Source organism: Physcomitrium patens, chromosome 20 (assembly GCF_059467195.1).
Source record: "Physcomitrium patens ecotype Gransden chromosome 20, ASM5946719v1, whole genome shotgun sequence".
Lineage (NCBI taxonomy): Eukaryota > Viridiplantae > Streptophyta > Bryopsida > Funariales > Funariaceae > Physcomitrium > Physcomitrium patens.
Genome location: NC_143429.1, coordinates 4711404 through 4732850, shown reverse-complemented (window position 1 = coordinate 4732850; position 21447 = coordinate 4711404). Strand labels below are relative to the sequence as shown.

Sequence of the window (21447 nt, the reverse complement as noted above, 5' to 3'; positions counted from 1 at the left end):
ATGTGTAATGCAAATATAGCAACGTGACTAATAAATGACAAAGCATGAGTTAAACTCAGCTATTTTCTACAGTAAATATGAAAAAGCAAATTAACTAATCAATTAATTCATTCATTCATCATGAAATATTACATCCAAAATCGACAGAAAACTGAAACGACGAAAACCTCAAGAACAACATCCAACTGAAGGATGAGGCCTATGTGGACGAAAGTCCACGTCATCGTTTTAGAGTCCACGTTGGACGCCTTAAAGCCGTGCTGGCGCCCCTTCGACCGTGAAGAAGATCCCATAACCGTGTCTGGAGTCGTGCGTTAGAGCCCCCGCATTGCACAGGCGCCGAGAGAGTGAGCGTGAGAGCCCTCGCGGATTGCTGATCGGAGGGCGTGTCCCATTGCGCTTCTCTCACGGGCATTTACATCACCAACGCCGGGATTGATTGGCAATGCCGTTCAGCATTGCTCGTGATCTCCTCATCAAGCTCAGATTGGCCGATTCTTCCAACTCAACCACGCGCTCTGCAGCAAGAGCTCGTTAGGTTTGTTCCTCAACGAAGGTTGATCGAGCATTGCGGTGCGGCATTGAGCATTGTTTTGTTTTGGGTCTGTTGATGACGTTGAGATCGTGTTGTTTTGGGTCGAGTGGGAGAGGGATGATGTGGAGAATTTAGTGGGTCGGTTCTGGGTTTTAGAGTGTTGGGGTGTTGCATTGAGGAGAGAGAAAAGATGAGTGGGGCGAGGCTGTGCTCTACTTTGGCCCACTTGGGGTTCGAGGGATGGCAGCTCCTGGACCCCGACAGCTTCGAGTGGCCGTTTCAGTATGAGGAGACTCGACCCCTGCTGGACTTCCTGTGCACTAATCTCCGGCCTTCGAACGTGCTCTCGCTTCCCGAGCTTTTGCAGTAAGCCACGCCCGGTTTCTTATCACCTTTAATTTCTTTTTTTGCACTTCGGTTGGACCTGATGATGCCGTCGAAGGATTAATCCCATGGATGCTCAAATGTTGGATGGTCACACCACTGATATTATTTTGTGTATACCTACGCTTTGAATGATCGTTTAATTGGTTGTTTTCAGATATAATGAGCTGAAGGCTGAGGGTAAACTTCTTGAGGTGAGTACTAGCTCAAATGTGTGATCCAAGTCCCCGATGGTTCATTTTTGACTAATCCTCCTTCTTCTTTCCTTCTTTTAAAATGTTTGTCTTATGTTTAATTTCTTAAAACAAATTTATTTGCATTTTCCTTTTGTGATGTTGAGCTAGCTTGTAAACTAGGAATAGCTTCTTTTGTGAATGACTTTTCGCCTTGTTCATGAGTAGATACTCATGACTCTGACCGCGGAGCATTTGAACTCTCAAATAGTAAATTTTTTGTTGACGTCTACGTTCTGGATTGGACATCAGGGGGAAGATCTTGACTTTGCTTATGGGAGTATATCGGCGTTTGCAAGCAGGCGTACGAACCAGGAAGCGATACTGGGAGCTGAAGAATCCATCAAAGAAATCAAGTGAGTGTAACGACATAAGCGACTGATTGATGTTGTTACCTCTGCGGTGTGTTATTGTTGGAGTGTTCTTTTGTGTTTGAGCGATGATAAGTTATTATTTAATCGTTTCTATTCATCTAAACAGAGAGGCAACTGCATCCTACAAAGCAGAAGCTTTAGCACTCCAGAAACGGCTGCAGAGACTACAGTCGCAACTTGAATTGTTAGGAGGCCAGACCTCGTCTCTTATACAGGGCCGGAGAGGAAGAACTGCTGCAGCAGCTTCAGCCGCTGGGAATCTCTCAATGATCGAAGAGAAGTTAGTGGGAAGGAATTCAGAGGTAATGTTCATTTACTTTTTGGTTTGACATTCTCACATGGGTTGCATTCACTTCACTCGTTTTGTTTCTATCTTGTGTGACTTCAGAAAGTACGATTATCTGATTCTTACTGTTAACGTATCACTTTGAACGACTGTTTCGGAACACTACATGTGTTGGAATTGCAAGTGTAGAGTTTTATTTATTTATTTATTTTAGATGCAGTGCTCATGCTACTTTTGGTATTTTTACTGTTATGGTTCAGATGAATACTGTTTTGGAGAAGCTGTCTTCGTCTGCCCGTGAACTCTCATATTACCATTCTGGAGAAGGTAATGTTGCATGTAACTTTCCTCTAAAGCTCTCTGAAAGACCTTTTATACGGAGCTTATTTAATTTTTATTTGAATCTAAAATCTCTATTTCCCGCTACTTTCACTCATTATTCACTGGCTTTCCGTAACCTGGGATGTTTTCAGATATTGATTAATCTTGTGAAGACGACTTGATTATAGTTGTTATTGCTATTTAAAAAAACTGCGTTTTTTTTTTTTTTTTTTTTTTTTTTTCAAATTCCATTTGGAGGAATCCTAGCACCGTCTAACCATTATCTTTCATTCGTTGTGCAGAGGACGGAATATACATATCTTTCGCTGATTTGCGCCCATACACTAGTCAAGACCAAGCATGTACTAAAGTTCTTAGCGAGTGGTTCTCCAAACAATTTGATGTGGTTGGTGCCATGCTTTACTTGCCCATGATGGCACCTTGTATTTATTTTCCTGTTGAATGTGTTTGGTTGCGTTAATTGTTGTCCTTTGTCACTTTTTTTCTGTATCCGTACCTGTTGCTTAATCGTAGTTTCTTGCCTTTTGTGAGTGAATTTGCAGTTTCTGGAAGTGGTTTCTTTATTAGGAGTCTGATATTCTTTTACTCTCGATCTGTTATGTAGCTATTTTGTACCATGATAATATCCTGTTTTGAACGTGTCAAATTTGTGGTTGTAGGGTCCTTCCCGGCTTGTGGCTGAAGAAGGAAAATCGAAATGTGCCTGGGTGACTCTTGATGACGTGACCAATCGTTTCATAAGAGGTTTTTTTCACATATGATTATGCGTCGAAACTTTCCAAGAGCGATTTAGAACAGACATTAAATTGAATGATTCTTTTATCTAGTGTGTTTCTTTTTTAGTTTCTTAGATTTAAAGCTTACGTTCTGATGCGATATTTCTGTGGTAGGTGCAGATAAGGTTCTTGAATAATATCTAGAGATTGTCCAATTACGGTTATATTTAAATTTGTATTTTTGAATTTGAAAATATTTTTGCAGGGGACTCGGAGAGAACCTATCATCGACGAGTTGTAGAGCTTCAACGCCTCAGATCTATGTAAGGCTTTTTGCAAGAGCAGTCTGGTGACCCGTGTTTACTGTATCAAATACATAGCTGGTTCAATATCGAAGTTTGAGAGCATATTTCAAAGAGGGTGCGACTTGGTTTCTATATAAATTGGAGTACAACAGTGGTATGCTATTTCCTCAGTTGGTAAAAGGCTTGAGCATCGTGCAGATTTGGTGTAAGTGAGAGGCAGTGGGTTGAAGCCCATGCGGAGAAGGCTAAACAACAAGCTCTGCTTCTAACAGCACAGCTTCAATCTTCTGCCGATCAAGCGCATGTGCACTCTGATCTTCAAACTCTTAGGTGATCTCCACTTTCATTCTCTTTGAACAATATTACTTGAAGTGGCTTTGTTTAAAACTGTGCAGACATTAAATTGAATGAACGGTGCAGTACACTGAATATCTCTATATTATTAGAAACACTTTCGGGACTCTGAACTTGTGAATATCGGTGGAAGAATGTTCGCAGGCGTAGGTACACAGATGTTGGAAGTGAACTTTATACCCTCATTCAAAAGGAAGAAAAATTGTTGACTGAGGTTTGAATTTTCTAAATCTGATGCATCCCATATTTTTATTTGAGTAGGACTTGTGGTAGGGGTTGTTTGCTGATTATGTTCTTGCTAGATGGACCATATATTTGATGGTCTACTATGTTGGGCTTCTCTTGGTTCCGTCTTCATGTACTGCGTAGAACATGTACTTGATTTTTAGGCTCTTTCATAGATATTGAATCTATCTTTCATGGGTCTGGTTTTAAACATGTCACAGTGTGCATTTACCATAGCCAGTCATTTTTTGAGCACGAAAGATCACATTTCTCGCCAATCAAGATGACTTCTTATTGTGGATTTGCTGAATTCATCTAACAGGTTGTTCCTAATCTCTGTTGGGAGCTTGCCCAACTCCAAGATACTTATATTCTTCAAGGTAGAGGATCAAATACTGTTAGAGTGAATCAAATTTTGCATGATGTCACCGCACTTTGTGTTACTATGCACTTGATGGCGTAGTCGGTGTAGCAGTTACTATTTAAAATTTCTGATGGAGATTAGATACGCACTGGATACTTGGCATGAATTAAAAGGGGTTTTTTTCAATTTGTTACGGATGTATGATGCTTTTCCTTTTTGTATTTTGATTTTTTAAAAACAATTATTATCATATGTAAGGTCTGCTCATCAAAATCATTTTTGTAACCGGAGAAAAGTGATTGTTTCCTTATGGAATGAACTTGTTCGGCATATTTCAGCGTGGTAATCTGTTCAGTGCTGACTTTTCGTACAGGTGATTATGACCTGAAGGTAATGCGGCAGGAATACTACATCTCACAGCAGAAAAAGGTCCGCTACACATTGAATTTGCAAATGCTTAAATTTTCATTTCTGACCTCGTCTTTCCTCTTTGCAGCATTCATGACGACAGATGGTAGTACTTTTTTAGATACTTCCAAAGTCTCATCTTGTGAATATATTATGATTGGCAGTTTATAGGCTTTTTGGTGGATCAACTGGCAAGGCATCGATTTCTTCAAGTTGCCTGTCATCTGGAAAGAAAAACAACGAATGGTGCCTACGAGTTGTTACGTCTTGTGGATGCAGAATTGCAGGCTTATACTTCTAACACTCTAGGTCGCATTGTATGTCTTCTAAGCCTCTTGTTTTCTTTGTAATTGGTTTCGCTAACTGTTCCCATGAGTTGCAGTATGTCTGAAAAAATTCACCCAAAAATGTTAAATTCATATTACGAATTCATCTGTTAGGCTATTCCTGTTATTTCTTCTATTCTGAATGGCTGTTTCTGTAAATATTTCGGAATGCAGGAGAGATGTGTAGGATTAGCATTGGCAGCGACCGAGGCTCAAGAACATGGAGGTGTTGATGATCGTGACACATTCCTTCATCGTGTGCGCGACCTTCTCAATATCCATACATGTAAATTATTACGGCCAATTATTGCCCTCATAATTTTTTGCTTATTCCTCCTAACTTAATTACCCTCTTGCAGATAAATAAAATGCTAGTTTAGATATTTATTGTCCACATTCATTTCAAGTATTCAATTGGACTGGAAAATAGTGGTGGGATGGGGCTAGACCAAGTAGTACTCGAACTATCTTGAATTTTTTCTTAAAATATATATACAAAACAATTTTAAACGGCCTTGTGATCCACCTCCGTCAGAATATTCCTCGATTATCTTGACTTTGAATCTCATGCAGATGAGCAAGGGGGATTGCCACAGTATGTGTCAGCACCAGGTCTTGTGCAGCAGATAAACCAAGTGCAAGTGGAGCTTGAAACTTTGCGCGATGAAATGCATCACTCTTTGCTCCAAGACAAACATAAGTGCATCAATGACCTGTAAGTTTGCGGTTCTGTTCAAATTCGTGAGTTAGCGATCGTGTGGTTTGCAGGAACTAAAGATGACATATTTAGAGTGCTTTTCTTCATACCTGAACTCTGGATTCAATTTTGTTGGTTCTTGGAGCAGACCATCTCTTAACTTATATTTTTAATTGGCAGGTGTCATGTTATTCACAAGATGCAGCAGCTCTTGTTTGCGTCGTCAACTACCGCTCAACCAATTCTGAGTCCTTGGGTATGCATCCACCATTCAATTCCAGATCTGGTTAGTATTAATTCTAGTTATGTTTTGCCTAGGAGGCACCATCTTGGAGATGTGGTAGTTTTTTACTCAGTGGAATGAACATGCAAAAGCCATCTTCAACTTAATTTCTAGAGCTGGATTGTGCTTGGAAGAATTTTAGGAATATATGCATAGGCTAGGAGTGGTTCGCCGAACCAAAAGTGGGAATATGTACTCGAGACAAGTCCTTCAAGGATTTATTGTTGCATCTACCTTCATCTTCACCTTAACAAGCTAACATACTTGGCTTTGGCTGAATACAGCCCCTCATGAAGGAGCTTGGTGAAATGGAGAAAGTAAATTCACAGCTTTCTTCAGCTATTGAAGAAGTCACTCGTGAGCACCGTGAAAAGGCAGAGGTAAGCAATGATCCTCGCTACCAATGCGTTCACATTTCCCTTCTTATGACAACTTAAGTCAAATCTGTTCAATCCTTCTAAAGTGATTCAACATCCAACCGCATACTCATAAGGTCTGTATTTGTAGCAATGGGCTAATTTTTGTTTGGGTTGAGGTCAAGCGGTTCACGTGCAATTCTGTGGGCTAGACGTGCTACGGTTGTAGTTTCTCATACACCACTTGAGATGACATTTCATTGGCACTAGATGAAGGAATTGAAGTTGATACAAGTACCCAATTCATTCTAAGTTAGTCACACACTTGGATATATTTTGCAGATTGTGAAGCACCACCCGCATGAAGTTGGGCGGGAAAGACAGGTCTTTGTGGACTTTTTCTGTGCACCTGACCGCTTACGAACCCAAGTGCGAGAGCTTTCAGCCAGAGTCATGGCTCTGCAAACCTAGCATTGTGTTTATTTTCCATAGACTTTGTACAACATCAGATCTAAGTTGAATTTTTCTTTCGCTGCTCCATTACTCAATGTATTGATTAGTTGCTAGTGATTCGATGATGCTTTCTTATTCAATGATCCTGTCGTTCGATGTATTTCGACCAGCTAGTCCCTTGTTTCTACATAATCATATGAATATTGTTGGTGGTTTCTATCAACATGCGGAAGCAAGTGGCCCCCAACTATGACCATATATCGCTCTGATCGAACCGGTAACAATGCATGTTTCTCCATTCAACTCAACCGCCCATTAACTCACATACGTTCAAATTAATTGGTAAATGCCCCTGTTTGTCTTTGAATGTCATAGCTTCACATACATCCAATGTGATGCTTTTATCAGGAAAAGGAGTAAGGTGGACTCTTTAATAACATCCAATATCTAGGCATTGTATGAAATGAGTTAAAATCCTAATGTGAAATTAAATCGTTCGTCAGCAATCTGAAGAGCTGTATGATTGTGTCTGAAAGAATAAGAATATTTGTAGTGTACTACATACATAATGGTCCGTTCATATATATTCGGTAATTACATTTCATCATCACAAAACGGGAGTTTACAGCGTGTTTCAAGTTGGGCAGACAGATTTTGGTTTTGATTTTTAAACTATTGAATGTATTGTTAAGATAAATCGGATGCATTTGAAATATTTGTATGTGCAAAATACACGTGTAGGGTAATGCATTTAATAAAGTATTACAGCATTTGTAGCTAATTCTCGTTCCAATTTGTGTCATAAAATGAACATGAAAAGGACCTGCGAAGCTCATTTTTGCATCAATCTTCGACTCTGCATTGTGAACTTAAAGCTGTCCACAAAATCCGCATCGTAAAACTTCGAACTTCAACGGTTGAGAAATGAAAAAACATTTTAGACTTGAGATTGTAGCCAAAACATGTACCAACCACACGAAATCGAGCAGTTACGAACTTAAGATTGAAATGCAACAACGTATACATGTTTCGATTCGGAGGTGCCGAACCACCTCCACAATCTTCGTAAGCTCCACTTCTTTTCGAACATATTACAATTTCAAGATATTTTTGAGAATAAAGCGAACCTGTTTAGTTGCGTGTGAACCCTTAATAGCGAGAGAGAGAGATAGAGAGAGAGCGAATGAGGACAACGCAATAACGCAGACCAAAAGCAGGAAGTGATTCCATGAAATCTGTGGGTCGTTCTGCTGCTACATTACGTTAGAAGGGGAAAAATTGAGGAGATCGAATCTGGACGTTGCGGTGCGAGATTGAAGGTTCCGGCGAAGCATCCTTACTCTGGAGGAATGCTTTAGGACCGTCACCTTTTCGAGAGCCATCATTCACGTCGGAGGTGCCGATCGCGTGACCTGTGACCACACCTTTTTGGTACGAAGGTTCACTGTTCGCATGCATTCTTCATTTATCTCGTATTTGTCAGCGCTAGATTTAAGGAACCATCGGATATCGCTACGGTGCACAAGTGTTGCTCGTTGCAGGAATTGCGTAATTGCATCAACTGGGTTCACGAGTCGGTTTGAGTTTGAAGTGTGGGTTAAGATATCGTAGACAAAATGGAGGATGGTGGACAGGGACAGGGTGCCAATGGCGTGAGAGGCCAGGATGCGGAGAAGACAATACAAGAACAGAAGTTGTTGACGCCATTGCAGCTGGGACCCTTTAAGCTCGCTCACCGGTACGTCGATGTGGGGAAGATGTTGGGTTGCAGTGCTTCTCTCTTCGCAACTGTGAACCAAACCTCGTGATGAGCAGTGGGGACATCAAACGCACCCTGACGTGGAATTAACGTGGTGTTGTGATGCAGGGTGGTGTTGGCTCCGCTCACAAGGTCTCGCTCTTACGGGTGCAAGCCGCAGCCGCACGCCGCACTCTATTATGCGCAGCGCACTAGTCCCGGGGGTCTACTGATCGCTGAGGCGACTGGCATTTCAGAAGACAGTAACGGGTATCCGCATACCCCTGGAATCTGGACCCAGGAACATGTTGAAGCGTGGAAGCCAATTGTGCAAGCTGTGCACGAAAAGGGCGGAATCTTCATCTGTCAAATTTGGCATGTCGGCCGCGTCTCTCATACTTGTAAGCTCGCGGCCCTTGATATGACTCAAAAGAGAACGGCGATACTATATATATATATATATATATATATATGTATTTATTTATTTTTCTTTGTGTGTGTGTGTGTGTGGCGGAATCTTGTAATTTCTCGTCCAATGGTACTTATTGTGTGACGTTGCCTTGCAGCCTACAACAAGGGCAATGCACCTGTCTCGTCAACCAATCGAGCGATCTCGGAAGGGAAGTTGCAACTCCCAACCTGTGATGGATACGTGGATTGCTCGACCCCCCGGGCCTTAGAAACGAGTGAAATCCCGAAGTATGTCGACTACTACCGCTCCGCCGCACGAAATGTAATAGAAGCTGGATTCGATGGAGTAGAGATTCACGCCGCACATGCATACCTAATCGACCAATTCCTGAAGGATGGCGTCAACGACAGAACCGACGAGTATGGTGGGTCCCTGGCCAACCGTTGTCGATTCATGGAAGAGGTCGTCGAAGCCGTGACGAAAGAGGTCGGAGCTCAGCGCGTTGGAATTCGCATCTCTCCTTTCACAGATCACTACGACGGGGGGGACTCGGATCCTACCGGCCTTTCGGTTTACATCGCCAACACTCTCAACAAGTACAACCTTCTCTATCTGCACGTCGTGGAACCTCGATTTACATTTAAGAGCGAAACTTTAATCGAGTCCAAGCATAGTATCTGGCCGATTAGGAACGCTTACCGAGGCAATCTTATAGTTGCTGGAGGATTCACCCAAAAGTCCGGCAACGAAGCCATCGAGTCTGGTAAAGCGGATGCCGTGGCTTATGGCAGGGTGTTCCTTGCAAACCCAGATCTACCGAAGCGATTCTCCGTGCACGCTCCGCTGAACCAGTACGACCGGTCAACATTCTACATTCAGGATCCCGTTCTCGGCTACACCGACTATCCCTTTTTGGAAGAAGTGGCGCCGAAAGCCAAGAAATAAACCACTGTTAGTTTGATTACTAGCCATTAGTCTACCTTTAGAAGGTAGGTCAATGTAGCAGTGGACGCTCACATTCATGTACACTCTTTCCAGCACTAGTGCAAAACGCAATTCAATAGTGAATGATCTATGCAGTTTTGAATAGCTCGACATCGGCACTTCCGAGACCTCATCACAACAGTGCGAATGCGAACGAGTCGTATTTTCTTAACTCTTGATATCGACGAAATGCACCATGCTCATACACATATGTATATTCTGTAGAGGTAACAAACTATACCGTCGTGGATTCTAATTTAGATGATACTCTTGTATCGATCATTTCCACAGAATGTGTACATGCCCCAGCAATGATCCTCGAGCACTCAAATTATTTCACACTTCGAGCAAAATGAGTGTTTTCAGTGACGTTAGTAACAAGATTTTGGAATTGAAACTGGGATAGTATTAACAGAGAAACCGAGAATATATACGCTGGGGTCGTTCATGGCCGAACTCTTCACCACAGACAACGTGGGGTGTGTCGGTAGCGTGGCGGTACGTCGCACCACAGCGGCAGCGCCGTCGATACCACACGCTGTCTTCCGACGTGGACGGAAACTAGTGTTGTGGATTCAAGTTTTTTCTTGTGTAATGATTTCTTGAGTTGGGAATGTTTTGGGCGAAGCAATCAATCGTAATTTGACTGTATTTCTGAAGTTATGTACTTTCAAAAGAATTCAATGAAGTGCAATGCATTATATTTTGTGATTGTAAAGTAATGTAAAAATTATTACAATAAATATATTATATGTTATAAATAGGGCATGAATGTAGGGCACTTAAAATTGGATGAGGGGAAAATAAGATAATTGTTGGTAATAAAATACTCAATATTCTAAAACATACCAATGATCAACTTTGAGGGATACCAAAATAGCCAAGAAATACTAAAATCATAATAAACATTTTTATTTTTTTAGTGGTTTGTATTATATTACTTTCTTATTGACTTTTTAATGCTCTATTGGGCTTTCACTTACCTATTCTCATCTTTTAATGTTTTTAATTACAAGTGCTACAAAGACAGCACATGATATATATATATATATATATATATATATATTTATATATAAATGTATATGTATATTTTTACAAAACATGATGTATCCAAGATTAAAATATAAATAGTAGATATAGAACAAAGTTGCTTGTATTTTAATCTATTTAAATAAGTAGATATAATAGTCCATATTACAAAAAAGAAATGTGAACAAGAAAGAAAAATGCTATTTTTTATAATTATTCTTTTAAAATTTTATATTTTATTTTAATATCAATAAATAAATTTATAAATTTAATTTTATTAATGAAGAACTTATTATCATCTTTTATTTGTGATGAAAAGCCAATAGATGAACTTTAAAGTTTATGCAAATTATTTAAATAAGTCCAAATTCAACCAAAGTTTATGCTGGTCTTATTTTTTAATATTAAATAAAGTAGTTTGTAATATAAAAATGTATGTTTTGATATTTTATTCAAATAAAGCATTTGAAAGTATACAGAATATATTTAATTAAGTATATATGTTTATTCTTTTTGTTCAACTATTTCAAGAATATTTAAGTTTTGTATTTGAAATAAAGAAACCTTGGAAAAGAAAATAGGTCTTCAGAAACCACCATCTACTTACCTCGTAATATGCTAGAATTTTGTTTTATTAAAAAAAAACTATTACAACCTTTTATAATTATATTCCAATTATTTTCTTGAAGCATACATATATTATATATAAAAATAATATAGTACAAGTAACTACTTTATATTAATACTTCAAGAGGATCTTTTGTCACATAAAATTTATATAATAACATATTTAATATTTGACATCTTAAAAATGAGAAAAAAGAAAAAAAAAAAAAAAAAAAAAAAACTCAAATCCGTCTTTTGATAGATCAAGACTACTATTTATGTTGTGTAGATTCTCTTGGAGATGTTTTTTTTGAAGAATTTGTTTTCTATTACATTGACTTCTTATCATTGCAATTTATAGAGTATTTAAGTTTTAAAAAATAGAAATAATGGTTTTTAAAACAAAATCAAATCAATAAGAGGACATATTATTTATAGAATTCAATACTGTGATCTCTTTTATAGAGATTCTTATCATTGCAAAGCATTATTCTTAAACCAAAAATACCAGCCACAAACATTTGTTTTATACTTAAGAAAAGCTAAATTGGTGCCTTAAACAGTTGAGTACTTGAAGTAATTATGATAAGTAATATTAAGTAATGTTATAACTTATAAATAAAATCTAGTTCAATTTTTTAATTATATTTTGGTTCCAAAACAATTATCATGATCTTAGTGCCTACTAAGAGGCTTGTCTAGATTATGATTCTTTGATATATAATAGTCATTGAATAGGAGACCTAAAGCTTCTTAACTGACAAAAAAAATACCAATAATCTAATTCTTTTGGATTATTTTTCAATAGTAGTAATTTTATCATTAGTAGAATTAGATTTTTTGTTTAAATAGAGCTTTAGCAAACCTTCTTTAGCATTGGATTGTAATGTAAGATGAAGGCATCAAAAGAATCATTTAATAATTTTGATTTTTCTACCATCAAGGAGCAACACTTCATAACAATAACTAATATTGTGCTTGTTATATTGAAATTAGTCTTGTTGACTAATGATTATTTATTTGATTCTAAAGTGTAGTTTGATGATTAAGAATATTATTTTTGTTGATTTAGATAAGTAATTTCTACTATGCCTTGTAAATTTTGAAATAAATATAAAATTTAGTGATAAGACTAATCTTCTACTTTATCAACATGTAATTCTTATGGTTCTTTCTTGAACCAAAATCTATTGTGCTCAGAATGTTTTCATGTTCAAATGTGTTTTTTTTATAAAAAAGTACAGAGCAAATAAAGAAAAAAAACATATTCTATAAAAACCAATTTCAACTTTGATTTTTTTTGTAATGTATTGAATAATTGAGGTCTAATTTTGCTAATAACAATATGGCATTTTGTAATATCTTCATATTGTAATGAATACATAGCCTCAACATATTATATTACTTGAAATTTAGGTTATTATAATTTTCTCTTTTAAAATAAATTTTGATACTTCATTGTATTTTAATATAGTAACTTCTATAGAACTTGATTCCTTTATTACACCAACATGTATTGCTTTGGAAAAATCTTATTTGCTTATAATTTCTTTATTAGATATCACCATGAAAATTATGTGCTATCCATTCGTTAGATAATTTAATGAAGTAGCAATAGACTCCATTACCAATTATGCTTCAATCTCAAATTAATGTTGTATATTAGAGTAATAGAACTTTGTATCTCTAATCTTTTATTATTATTGTTGGTTGTTATACTAATTATATATATATATATATATATATTATATTCAAATAATTATCTAAAAAAAACTATTTTATTATTTACTAAATATAAATATTTTCTATAATTAGATTATATTATTTTAATTTAAGCATATGTAATAGCTCTCTGCAAAGACTTAGAACAAAGAGTATGATTGGAACTACAAAATTTGCTTGTTTATTTGTCTTTATTATGTGTGCCTTATCAGACTTTTGATATAATGATTTTGAATTGGTTCATATTTCTAGGATATTATGGTCTATTGATGGATCATTGATAAGTTATATTTTTAATGATGTACCTAATTTTGCACCAAGTTTTTCTTTCTATATTGAATTTATTTTGTTCTAAAGAATTTTTTTCTTCTAATTAATGATAATTATAAAACCGTACTCGTTACTTGGAAAATGGTTTCTACTAGATCCATGATTATTATTATTATTATCATCATTATTTATATATATATATATATATATATATATTATTTAATACTTGTAGACTTTTCTACATTAAAATAAATAAAATAATTAATTATCACACACTTAAATACTTGATTTTAGTCCCTTTTGACCTAATTAGTAATATGAGTTATTTAATTATATATTTTTTAATAAATAAAATAAATAAAATAATTATATTTGATTTAAATTTTTGTATTGTCTTTTATATTTCTAAAGTTGGTAACAATTATTTCTAGCTTATATTTATTTAAATCTTTTCTGTATATGTCATTGAATCCATCCAAAACTTGTACATCAACTAATTTTAATTTATTTTACCACATTTTTTAAGTAATATAAATTAGAATTTGAAGTACTTTAAATTTGAAGGAAGTAGTAGAATTTTATACAAACTTAAAATCAAATAATAGCTTCCATGATTGAAATATACAAACTCCTTAATAAATTTGATATAGACATATTAGCAAGATTTTGCAAAAATATTTATAGAGATCTACACATAGATAAATAAAACAATTCTAAACAATTTTGTTCATTGATATGGAATGCTTTACAACTTCAAAGTTTTGTAGTTATTTTTTTAAAACCTCCATGGTTGATATTTCCTTGATAAAACAAGAAATAATGGCATCTTTTTGCAAGTATAAAGTTTATACTTGCTAAAAAGAATGACAAGGATAAGAACTTAAAGAATATAAATAAAAAAATAGAGCTTTTATGTTTATTCAAGAACTAAAATGTCTATTGATAATAGATAAGAAAACAAATATATTTATTAGATATAGCCAATTATTTTTTAGCCACTTTTCTAATGATTTTGTTATATGCATTTTTAGATCTTTTTAATTATATATCTTCTTTTTCTTTTTCTTTTTCTTTCTTAAAACCTTTCTTATAATGTATTTTTTTCATATACTATGTCAACAAAGACTACCATCTAAAATATTTGTATTTCACTAAAAATTAAAGTAAAAGATAATAAAAATTAGAACAAAACATACATAACATTTATAAGTCTAACATGGTTAAAATATTAATAGAGACACTTAGACTCATGCCAAACTCTTATTCTATGGTCTTCCACCATAAATTGTGGTCTTTGGACAACTCGAATTTGCATAACATGCTTTCCCTCTTTACTTTATATATATAGAACATTGAAAAAAAACCAAGTGGATCAATGATTAAATGATGAGTCAAAGAATATAACACCCTTTTCTAGTGATTCTATTAAGGTTGAAATGGTTTCCTTCAATAACAACGTGTACTTGCATGTCACCAATTTTTTATCCACATCTTATCTTTACTATAATTGATAAAAGACAACTTCAAAAAACAACCCTCTCTGAAACCTATGACATTTAGCACTATTGGTAATTGCCTTAGTGTTCTTTCAAAAAAATTACTTCGTCTTTCATATGAGACCAGACGCACCAAGTTCGATTTTATACAAAAATCAGGAAGAGGACTGCGATGAGGTCGTGGATAAAATCCGACACTACACAAACTCATATGGAAGTGTTAAATGGCAGAGACCTCTCAAATGCTTTCTTTTTTTGTGTAACAACAATATATAAATGTTTGTCACACATGCACAATCGATCGAAGAAAACATGAAAACTTGTAGGTGAATTGTTTTTAAACTTCACTTAATGAACACATCATCACTACCGAACCTCGCATAAATTCAATACAAAGAGCAGATGATGATCAGTAAGACAGCGCCACACCTCTGCTACAAGCTTCAGATACTATACAAGTTTTTATACACAATCGTATAGGGCTTCGATGTACCTTACAATCAAAGGCACAGAGGGCATCTACTCAGCCCATTTTCGTTGCATTCTTTACAGAAAGTGAACTTACCTTCTTCAGTGATCACTTTACAACTTCCACTGCAAGTTGAACATGGGATGAACCTCACTCCACCACAACCTTCACAGATAGCTTGGGCGCCTTGCTTGGGTAGATCTTCAAGCAACATGCTCAAAATTCCATCTTCATGCAGTTGACTAACCTCCTCTCTACCTCCAATATACTTGCCTCTGATAAACAACCTTGGAACAGGTGCTGCTCTTCCAAGGAGTTTTGTCAATTCATGCCGAAATTCTGCATGAATTGCTATGTCCCTCTCATCAATTTGAACATTTGAATTTTGCAAAATAGTCTTTAATTGGCTGCAATCCTCGAAGGTTTTTCGTATGCCGCGCAAGCTTGTGGTGTACAAAACACATCGCTCTTTCCCACCTGGAGGACACTTCTCATCTTTCTCCAAAGCGTTTATTTTCATTTTCTGCTCTTCAGTATCCATTGGTGCAACCTTCAATGACGGGACTTTCTTGAGTGACTCTGGACGAGAGTGGGGTTTTTCCACATGGTCTTCCAAGATCTCGAATTTATTCAGCTTGACCTTAGTAGAAGTGTAGTCAGGAAGGTCGGATGCATCTCGCAGCCAAGATGGACTATCAAGGTCTGAGATGCTTCCAGAAGTTACGGCTGCCTCACCCTCACCAAGCCGAACAGTGCACCAGTCATCTGCACAAAACATCTCTAAAGCTTCTTCGAAAGACGCTAGCAATTCTGGATCCAATGGTGGACTCTCCAGACGTTCTGCCTCAATTACTTCTGCCTTCGTGACAAGTTCATAGCCGTCAATAATTGCATCCTCCACAATACTTTCTTGTCGTTCTGTGGTGGGAAAGAAAAGAAATTTAGAAGTAACGAGGCATTTGTAATCTTGCCATAAAAAGTATCGCGAACACAACACTAAAAAACACATGTTAGCATAGTCCAAGCAGACATGGTGAGAATGTCCACATTTATCAACAAAAAACTGCTTTACACAATCAGAGAAATTCTTTTCGCCCTCTACATACCTTGAGTTTTTGCATCATGAGGTGCAATAGATGCACCAAACCCATGTTCACAAGTTTTCGGAGCACCATAATTTGTCTTTGTTACAATAAATGACTGGTCTTGAAAAACCTCAGTTTTTCTTCCAGGCATATCTTGGACAGTTACTGATGACTTATGCTCTCTCGGGCGTGAAAGTGCAGCTACAGCAGATGCAACTCGTGGCTCTAGAACTTTTCCAGTCTTTGGTTGGCCAGTTCGACTCCTCTTGTCAGTTGAGCTGAAGTTCAAACTACCCTTGGTTGAGTCAACAGATCTAGGCAAGGTAGTTGTCTTCTCAACAACAGGCTGAACATGACCCTGCAACAAAAATTTACTTTTGCATTCAGAATTAACATCAGACGACATAGAGGACTGCTGAATAAGGCGACTTCTCGGCCTTTGGTGTCCACCTAAGCCCTTTAACATAGGACTTCTCAACACAAGGTCAGGTTGAGACATAAAAATCTCACTCTCATCAAGACTACGACGTGTAGCACCTACTAGAGGCTTAACTATAGGAGGCCTGGCAAACTCCTGACTTCGGGAAAGATTGTTCCTTCTTTCAGAACCAAGTTCCTGACTTCGGAAACCACGACTTTTTTCAGTAGGAATGAACTCTCGACTCCGAGACAGATTTTCCCTCCTTAAGTACTCTAACTCTCTGGCTTCTTCAGTACCCTGCACTGCTTGTGCACGTCGTTTCTGTAACATGGCAGAATAAGTGGTACTCATTTTATCAGAATCCATTACGAATTCATGCGACTTATCAACAGCTAGTGCCTCCATCGAAGAACCCTTTCGCAAACGATAGTCTCTCAAAACAGACTTCCTAGCATCTAAAACACTATCCACATCTTCAACTGTATGAAATGTTGATGCCATCCCATTATCATGTCCAGAAACTCCTGACTCTTCCATCAATCCCCATAAAGTTTGAGATGTTTCTTTCTCATCTTCAAAAAGCTCTGTGAGCCCCCACATACGGACAGTTTCCACGTGCTTCTGATTTGAATGAGGTTTCACACCCTCACGGTTCACACTTCGAGGCAGAGAGTCTAATCGTAATGAACCATATGTACTCGACGTAAGGGATACTACATGATCAACATCAGTTCTCGGATTTTTATAAGAATATTCACCATCTATCACCTGACTTGGTGATGAGTAGCTTCGGGAGAGTTTGCTACAACCAAGAAGTTCTAGTGCATGCGATTCTACACGGCTTTTGGATACTTTGCACCCCATTATTTATCTACTGACTGTAACAGGAAATTAAATTAGGCTAACGAGAAGGACTCGTTCGAAAATTCTGCATTTTGTTCCTCTATTTGATCCTTCGATGCACGCCTCCATTACGATCCAAGCATTGAATCATAATATCGAACAACATACAAGATCCTGAACCACAACATTTTTGTTAGGTTACTAAAGGTGTTTTTGGAATTCAACCGAAGGTACCATAAGGAAATAGGAAGGGTTATACATTAAAAAATAATGATTCGCATGAGTAGTACAGAAAGTAAGGAAAGAAACCTTAGACTATTCAAATGGAGCAACATTAATATTAAAACAAGTGCTGTGATAATAGCACTCATCTCCTATACTTCTTTTCTATAAACTGGAATGGGCTGAGGTACCCAGGAAATACACAGGACCTCAGATGACGTGCAGTAGAATCCACAGATAAAATCACAACTAAATTTAGAAGATGAAACAAAACCAGTCTAAGCTGCATCTCCACAAAACTCGAAGCCCTAAGAACCCTAAATACAGGATCCTGATTTGAAGACGAAATATGCTTTCGAAGAAGCAACTGCTGATATTCCGGAGACAGACGATGTATACGACTATGGTTAGTTGGTAAGAGCATTGAACTGAAGACTACAACTGTTAGCGCAAAGTGATGCTGCACTACCCAGAGAGATTCGCTGGTAATGGGATCATTAATGACCGTTTCAAAAAATAACTCAAGAATAAGAAATTCAAGGCAATTGAGAAAGGACATCGAGACGATAGATTCCTGAAGTACAACAACAAATATCCGGCTGAAACATTTATAGCACAGCAAACCAACCAAATTTGAGGCATGCCTGCTGACTTCACATAAAATACCATACAATTTGAAGTTTGCATTCACCAAGGGAGACCACTCCCAAATCGGCCAAATCCCACACAAAGAGGAGAACACCAGATACTCAGTGCGTTCGGAAGGTGGTCTCAATCCATATGAGGTCAAAGACCTAGCTCTTATAAGTCTATTATTTCATCCCGGTGTTCAGTACAATTTGAGTGAAGCGATTCACCCAAGAAGGGAGGAAGTAAGCCCCACGATCACTAAATAGCTTGAGAAGGAACTTGAAGCATCCCGCAGCGAGTTCCAACTAACACACTTCAGAAATCTCTTCGCATCTGTCCTACAATGCTGTACCTCAGGGGCTTCAAGTTGCAAACACCTGAACGATTGCGTGCACAAGTGACGATGCCACAAATTTCCGGAATGTTCATTGAGTACAACATAGGACCCCACCATGGTCGTTTCTCAACACCCAACTGGACCCTAGATCATCTCGCGAACTTATTTGAGGTCAGTCACCACTCTTCCTTATCGACCTTTTCGACCAACACTAACCTAGGATAACTCACATGATCATACATGTATAGTATTAACCCGAGACTGGATATTGAGCAGCACAGTGAGCAAAAGCCACCAGGCATCCTGGACATCGCTTGTGCTAAATACACCACCTTCGTACACTCAAGTCGCTCAACCATGAATTTTACTCCATCTTCCAGAAGAAGGCAATCAGGAAAATGCCAGAAACGAAGCAGTTGGAGTGGAATTACGAGGTCCTAACCCTAGATTAAAACCAAGGTAAAAGTAAATTCGATGATGTAATCCAGGAGAAACAAGGGACCCAGACTTGGGCGAGGTTTCAATCTAAACAAAGCTCTCCAACTTCTTGCTGAAAAACGGAAATACTCCTAATCGTCGTAATCTATACGTTATCGATCCAGCACTGAAGAGAAACCAATAGATCCAGGACATCGTCACGTAAAATTTATGAAAGTATGGTAAAGTCGAAAAGGATCGTCAACTTTAATCCAAGCAACGACGGCCTGCCTCCGTGCAAGGAGGATGGATCGATAAAGACAGGTACTAACAACATTTCCAGCGAAACTCTTAACGCGGATAGCCCTTGCCTGTTCACAGCGACTCGTTTCTCCCGCTGCCGAACGAAATCTTAACTTATCCGCATATTTCTCCAGAGATGGTGACTCCAGCATCATCATTACGACCGACCATGCCTAGGACCAAACGGTTTCCTCCAAAGCTTACCAACGAGTTTCGGAGAAAATCGAGGGTAGCTCGTTCCTAGACGATTCTTGAAATTAAAAATTAACACAAATCAATTCAATTGAGGCAAAAGGTCCACTCTGGTCAGCTGGGTTTATTGTTTGCACTGTGCATGCGTCGAAATAGGAATTCCTGACCAATTTGGGTTCCAATCGCCAGCGCTGAAGCACTACGCCGTAACTTACACTTAATTTAATCCGGTTACTGGTACCCACATTTTAAAGATTGCAAAACCTCACGACTAAAAGAAGCTTGCTAAGTATCAACCAATCAATATAATAAGGAGCTGTCAGCGCTGAAAACAAAAAAAAATCAACCATCACTGCAGCACGAGTTGAAGTAACTCAATTCTGGAAACCGAAGTTCTCGAACAAGCTTCACTAGGCGGTTCTCTCGTTAGAATACGCACTCAAGCACGTGAAAGATGAAAAACGCGACCACGATCCCTTTGCCATTCTCCCACTCCCATCCTCACATTTCCGCTCCATCCTTCACATCACAGACCATATCCGCAACCATCTCAAAACTGTAAGAAAGAAGAATATACCTCAACCCCACTGCTGCTATATCTCGAAACACCGAACATCGCAGCCATCTCTCTATGGAACTGTAAAATATCAATCCCTCCAATTTCCCCAAGCTCCGCTGAACTGGTGATGAAATCCTGCCCTCTTACAATACCTACGAGACAACCTGCACGAACATCGCCAGATAAAAGAGTAATTTAAGCATGTAGCATGGAAAAGCCAAGAATGCCACAACTATTCATGGCCTGCCTAAAATACGCAATGTCACAATCACAGTCGCAAGATTATCACAGGGAGAGTTCACTACCGCAGATCATTCCTCAAATTTAGTATGAGCAGTGCAATACGCAACACTGCCGACAACAAAGACAAAGAACGTAAATATCTGACAAAATCCCTGAAGAAACTGAAGCTATCCGCCGATCCTCACCAAAAACACATCAAGAACTACACAATTTTAAAAACTTTGTATACAATCCTCTAAGCACGGATGAATCCACCGAACCTCTACCTACCGCAACTCGAAAACCTGCACCCTCAACTACAACCAGGCCACGTCGTCGCCCTCCACCCTTTGTGCACTACGCTTCCCAACCACACCCTCGAGAAAACCTCACAAAACCTACTTCCCCTCCTTCGTCTCAAAATAAAAATAAAAAATAAAACCTACAACAACAAAGATGCTCCCTGCACCGAGCTCAAAAACGTTGCCAGGTTCTAAGACGCACATCAACACTACCGATCGGCTCATAAATCGAACTCCACTTCGAGACGATAAAATCCCTCTCAATTCCAGGCACTGACGGCACTCTGACTCAAGCCCTGTGCCTCGAAATCGCTCGCACATGTCAATTACCGTCTCCCGATGCAAACACACAACACTCTTTCCCTCTCACGATGACGTCAATCAAACAACAACAACAACAAAGCACAATCGCAATGGAATTTCGAGAAGCTCCCCCCAGTCTCCTCTGTCCTTTTCTTTCCTGTGTGTTTCTTTCTAAACCGACGGCCCAGATCCACACTCTTTTGTCTTTAACGGCCACGATGTCGTTCCGGAATTGGCTTGAAAA

General features: G+C 38.0%; 3 protein-coding genes across 9 annotated transcripts; 2 read left to right on the top strand and 1 right to left on the bottom strand.

The window, feature by feature from the left end:
* The first annotated feature begins 350 nt into the window (after positions 1 to 350).
* LOC112272928 (AUGMIN subunit 3) lies at positions 351 to 6728 on the top strand. 2 transcript variants are annotated; one of them, XM_024501117.3, is made up of 18 exons: positions 351 to 901; positions 1077 to 1113; positions 1405 to 1508; positions 1633 to 1828; positions 2073 to 2139; positions 2436 to 2539; positions 2814 to 2898; positions 3136 to 3193; positions 3374 to 3505; positions 3674 to 3743; positions 4077 to 4134; positions 4492 to 4547; positions 4691 to 4843; positions 5027 to 5138; positions 5426 to 5567; positions 5730 to 5805; positions 6117 to 6212; positions 6531 to 6728. In XM_024501117.3, the coding sequence occupies exons 1-18, from the start codon at positions 726 to 728 to the stop codon at positions 6657 to 6659; spliced, it is 1851 nt and encodes a 616-aa protein (XP_024356885.1). In that variant the 5' UTR covers positions 351 to 725; the 3' UTR covers positions 6660 to 6728. The 2 variants fall into 2 exon arrangements, with proteins under 2 accessions (XP_024356885.1, XP_024356883.1); XM_024501115.3 differs by having other exon boundaries at positions 5730 to 5835.
* Positions 6729 to 8171: 1443 nt separating this feature from the next.
* On the top strand, positions 8172 to 9886 carry LOC112273530 (putative 12-oxophytodienoate reductase 11). Its single transcript, XM_024502433.3, has 3 exons — positions 8172 to 8379; positions 8509 to 8780; positions 8946 to 9886. The coding sequence occupies exons 1-3, from the start codon at positions 8258 to 8260 to the stop codon at positions 9734 to 9736; spliced, it is 1185 nt and encodes a 394-aa protein (XP_024358201.1). The 5' UTR covers positions 8172 to 8257; the 3' UTR covers positions 9737 to 9886.
* A 5224-nt stretch (positions 9887 to 15110) lies between these two features.
* LOC112273529 (uncharacterized) lies at positions 15111 to 21285 on the bottom strand. 6 transcript variants are annotated; one of them, XM_024502430.3, is made up of 4 exons: positions 20890 to 21285; positions 20395 to 20540; positions 16474 to 16810; positions 15111 to 16285 (listed from the first exon to the last, which is right to left on the bottom strand). In XM_024502430.3, the coding sequence occupies exons 2-4, from the start codon at positions 20440 to 20442 to the stop codon at positions 15399 to 15401; spliced, it is 1272 nt and encodes a 423-aa protein (XP_024358198.1). In that variant the 5' UTR covers positions 20443 to 20540; positions 20890 to 21285; the 3' UTR covers positions 15111 to 15398. The 6 variants fall into 6 exon arrangements, with proteins under 6 accessions (XP_024358198.1, XP_024358197.1, XP_024358200.1 ...); XM_024502429.3 differs by having other exon boundaries at positions 20682 to 21284; XM_024502432.3 differs by having other exon boundaries at positions 21103 to 21280.
* Positions 21286 to 21447: the final 162 nt, after the last annotated feature.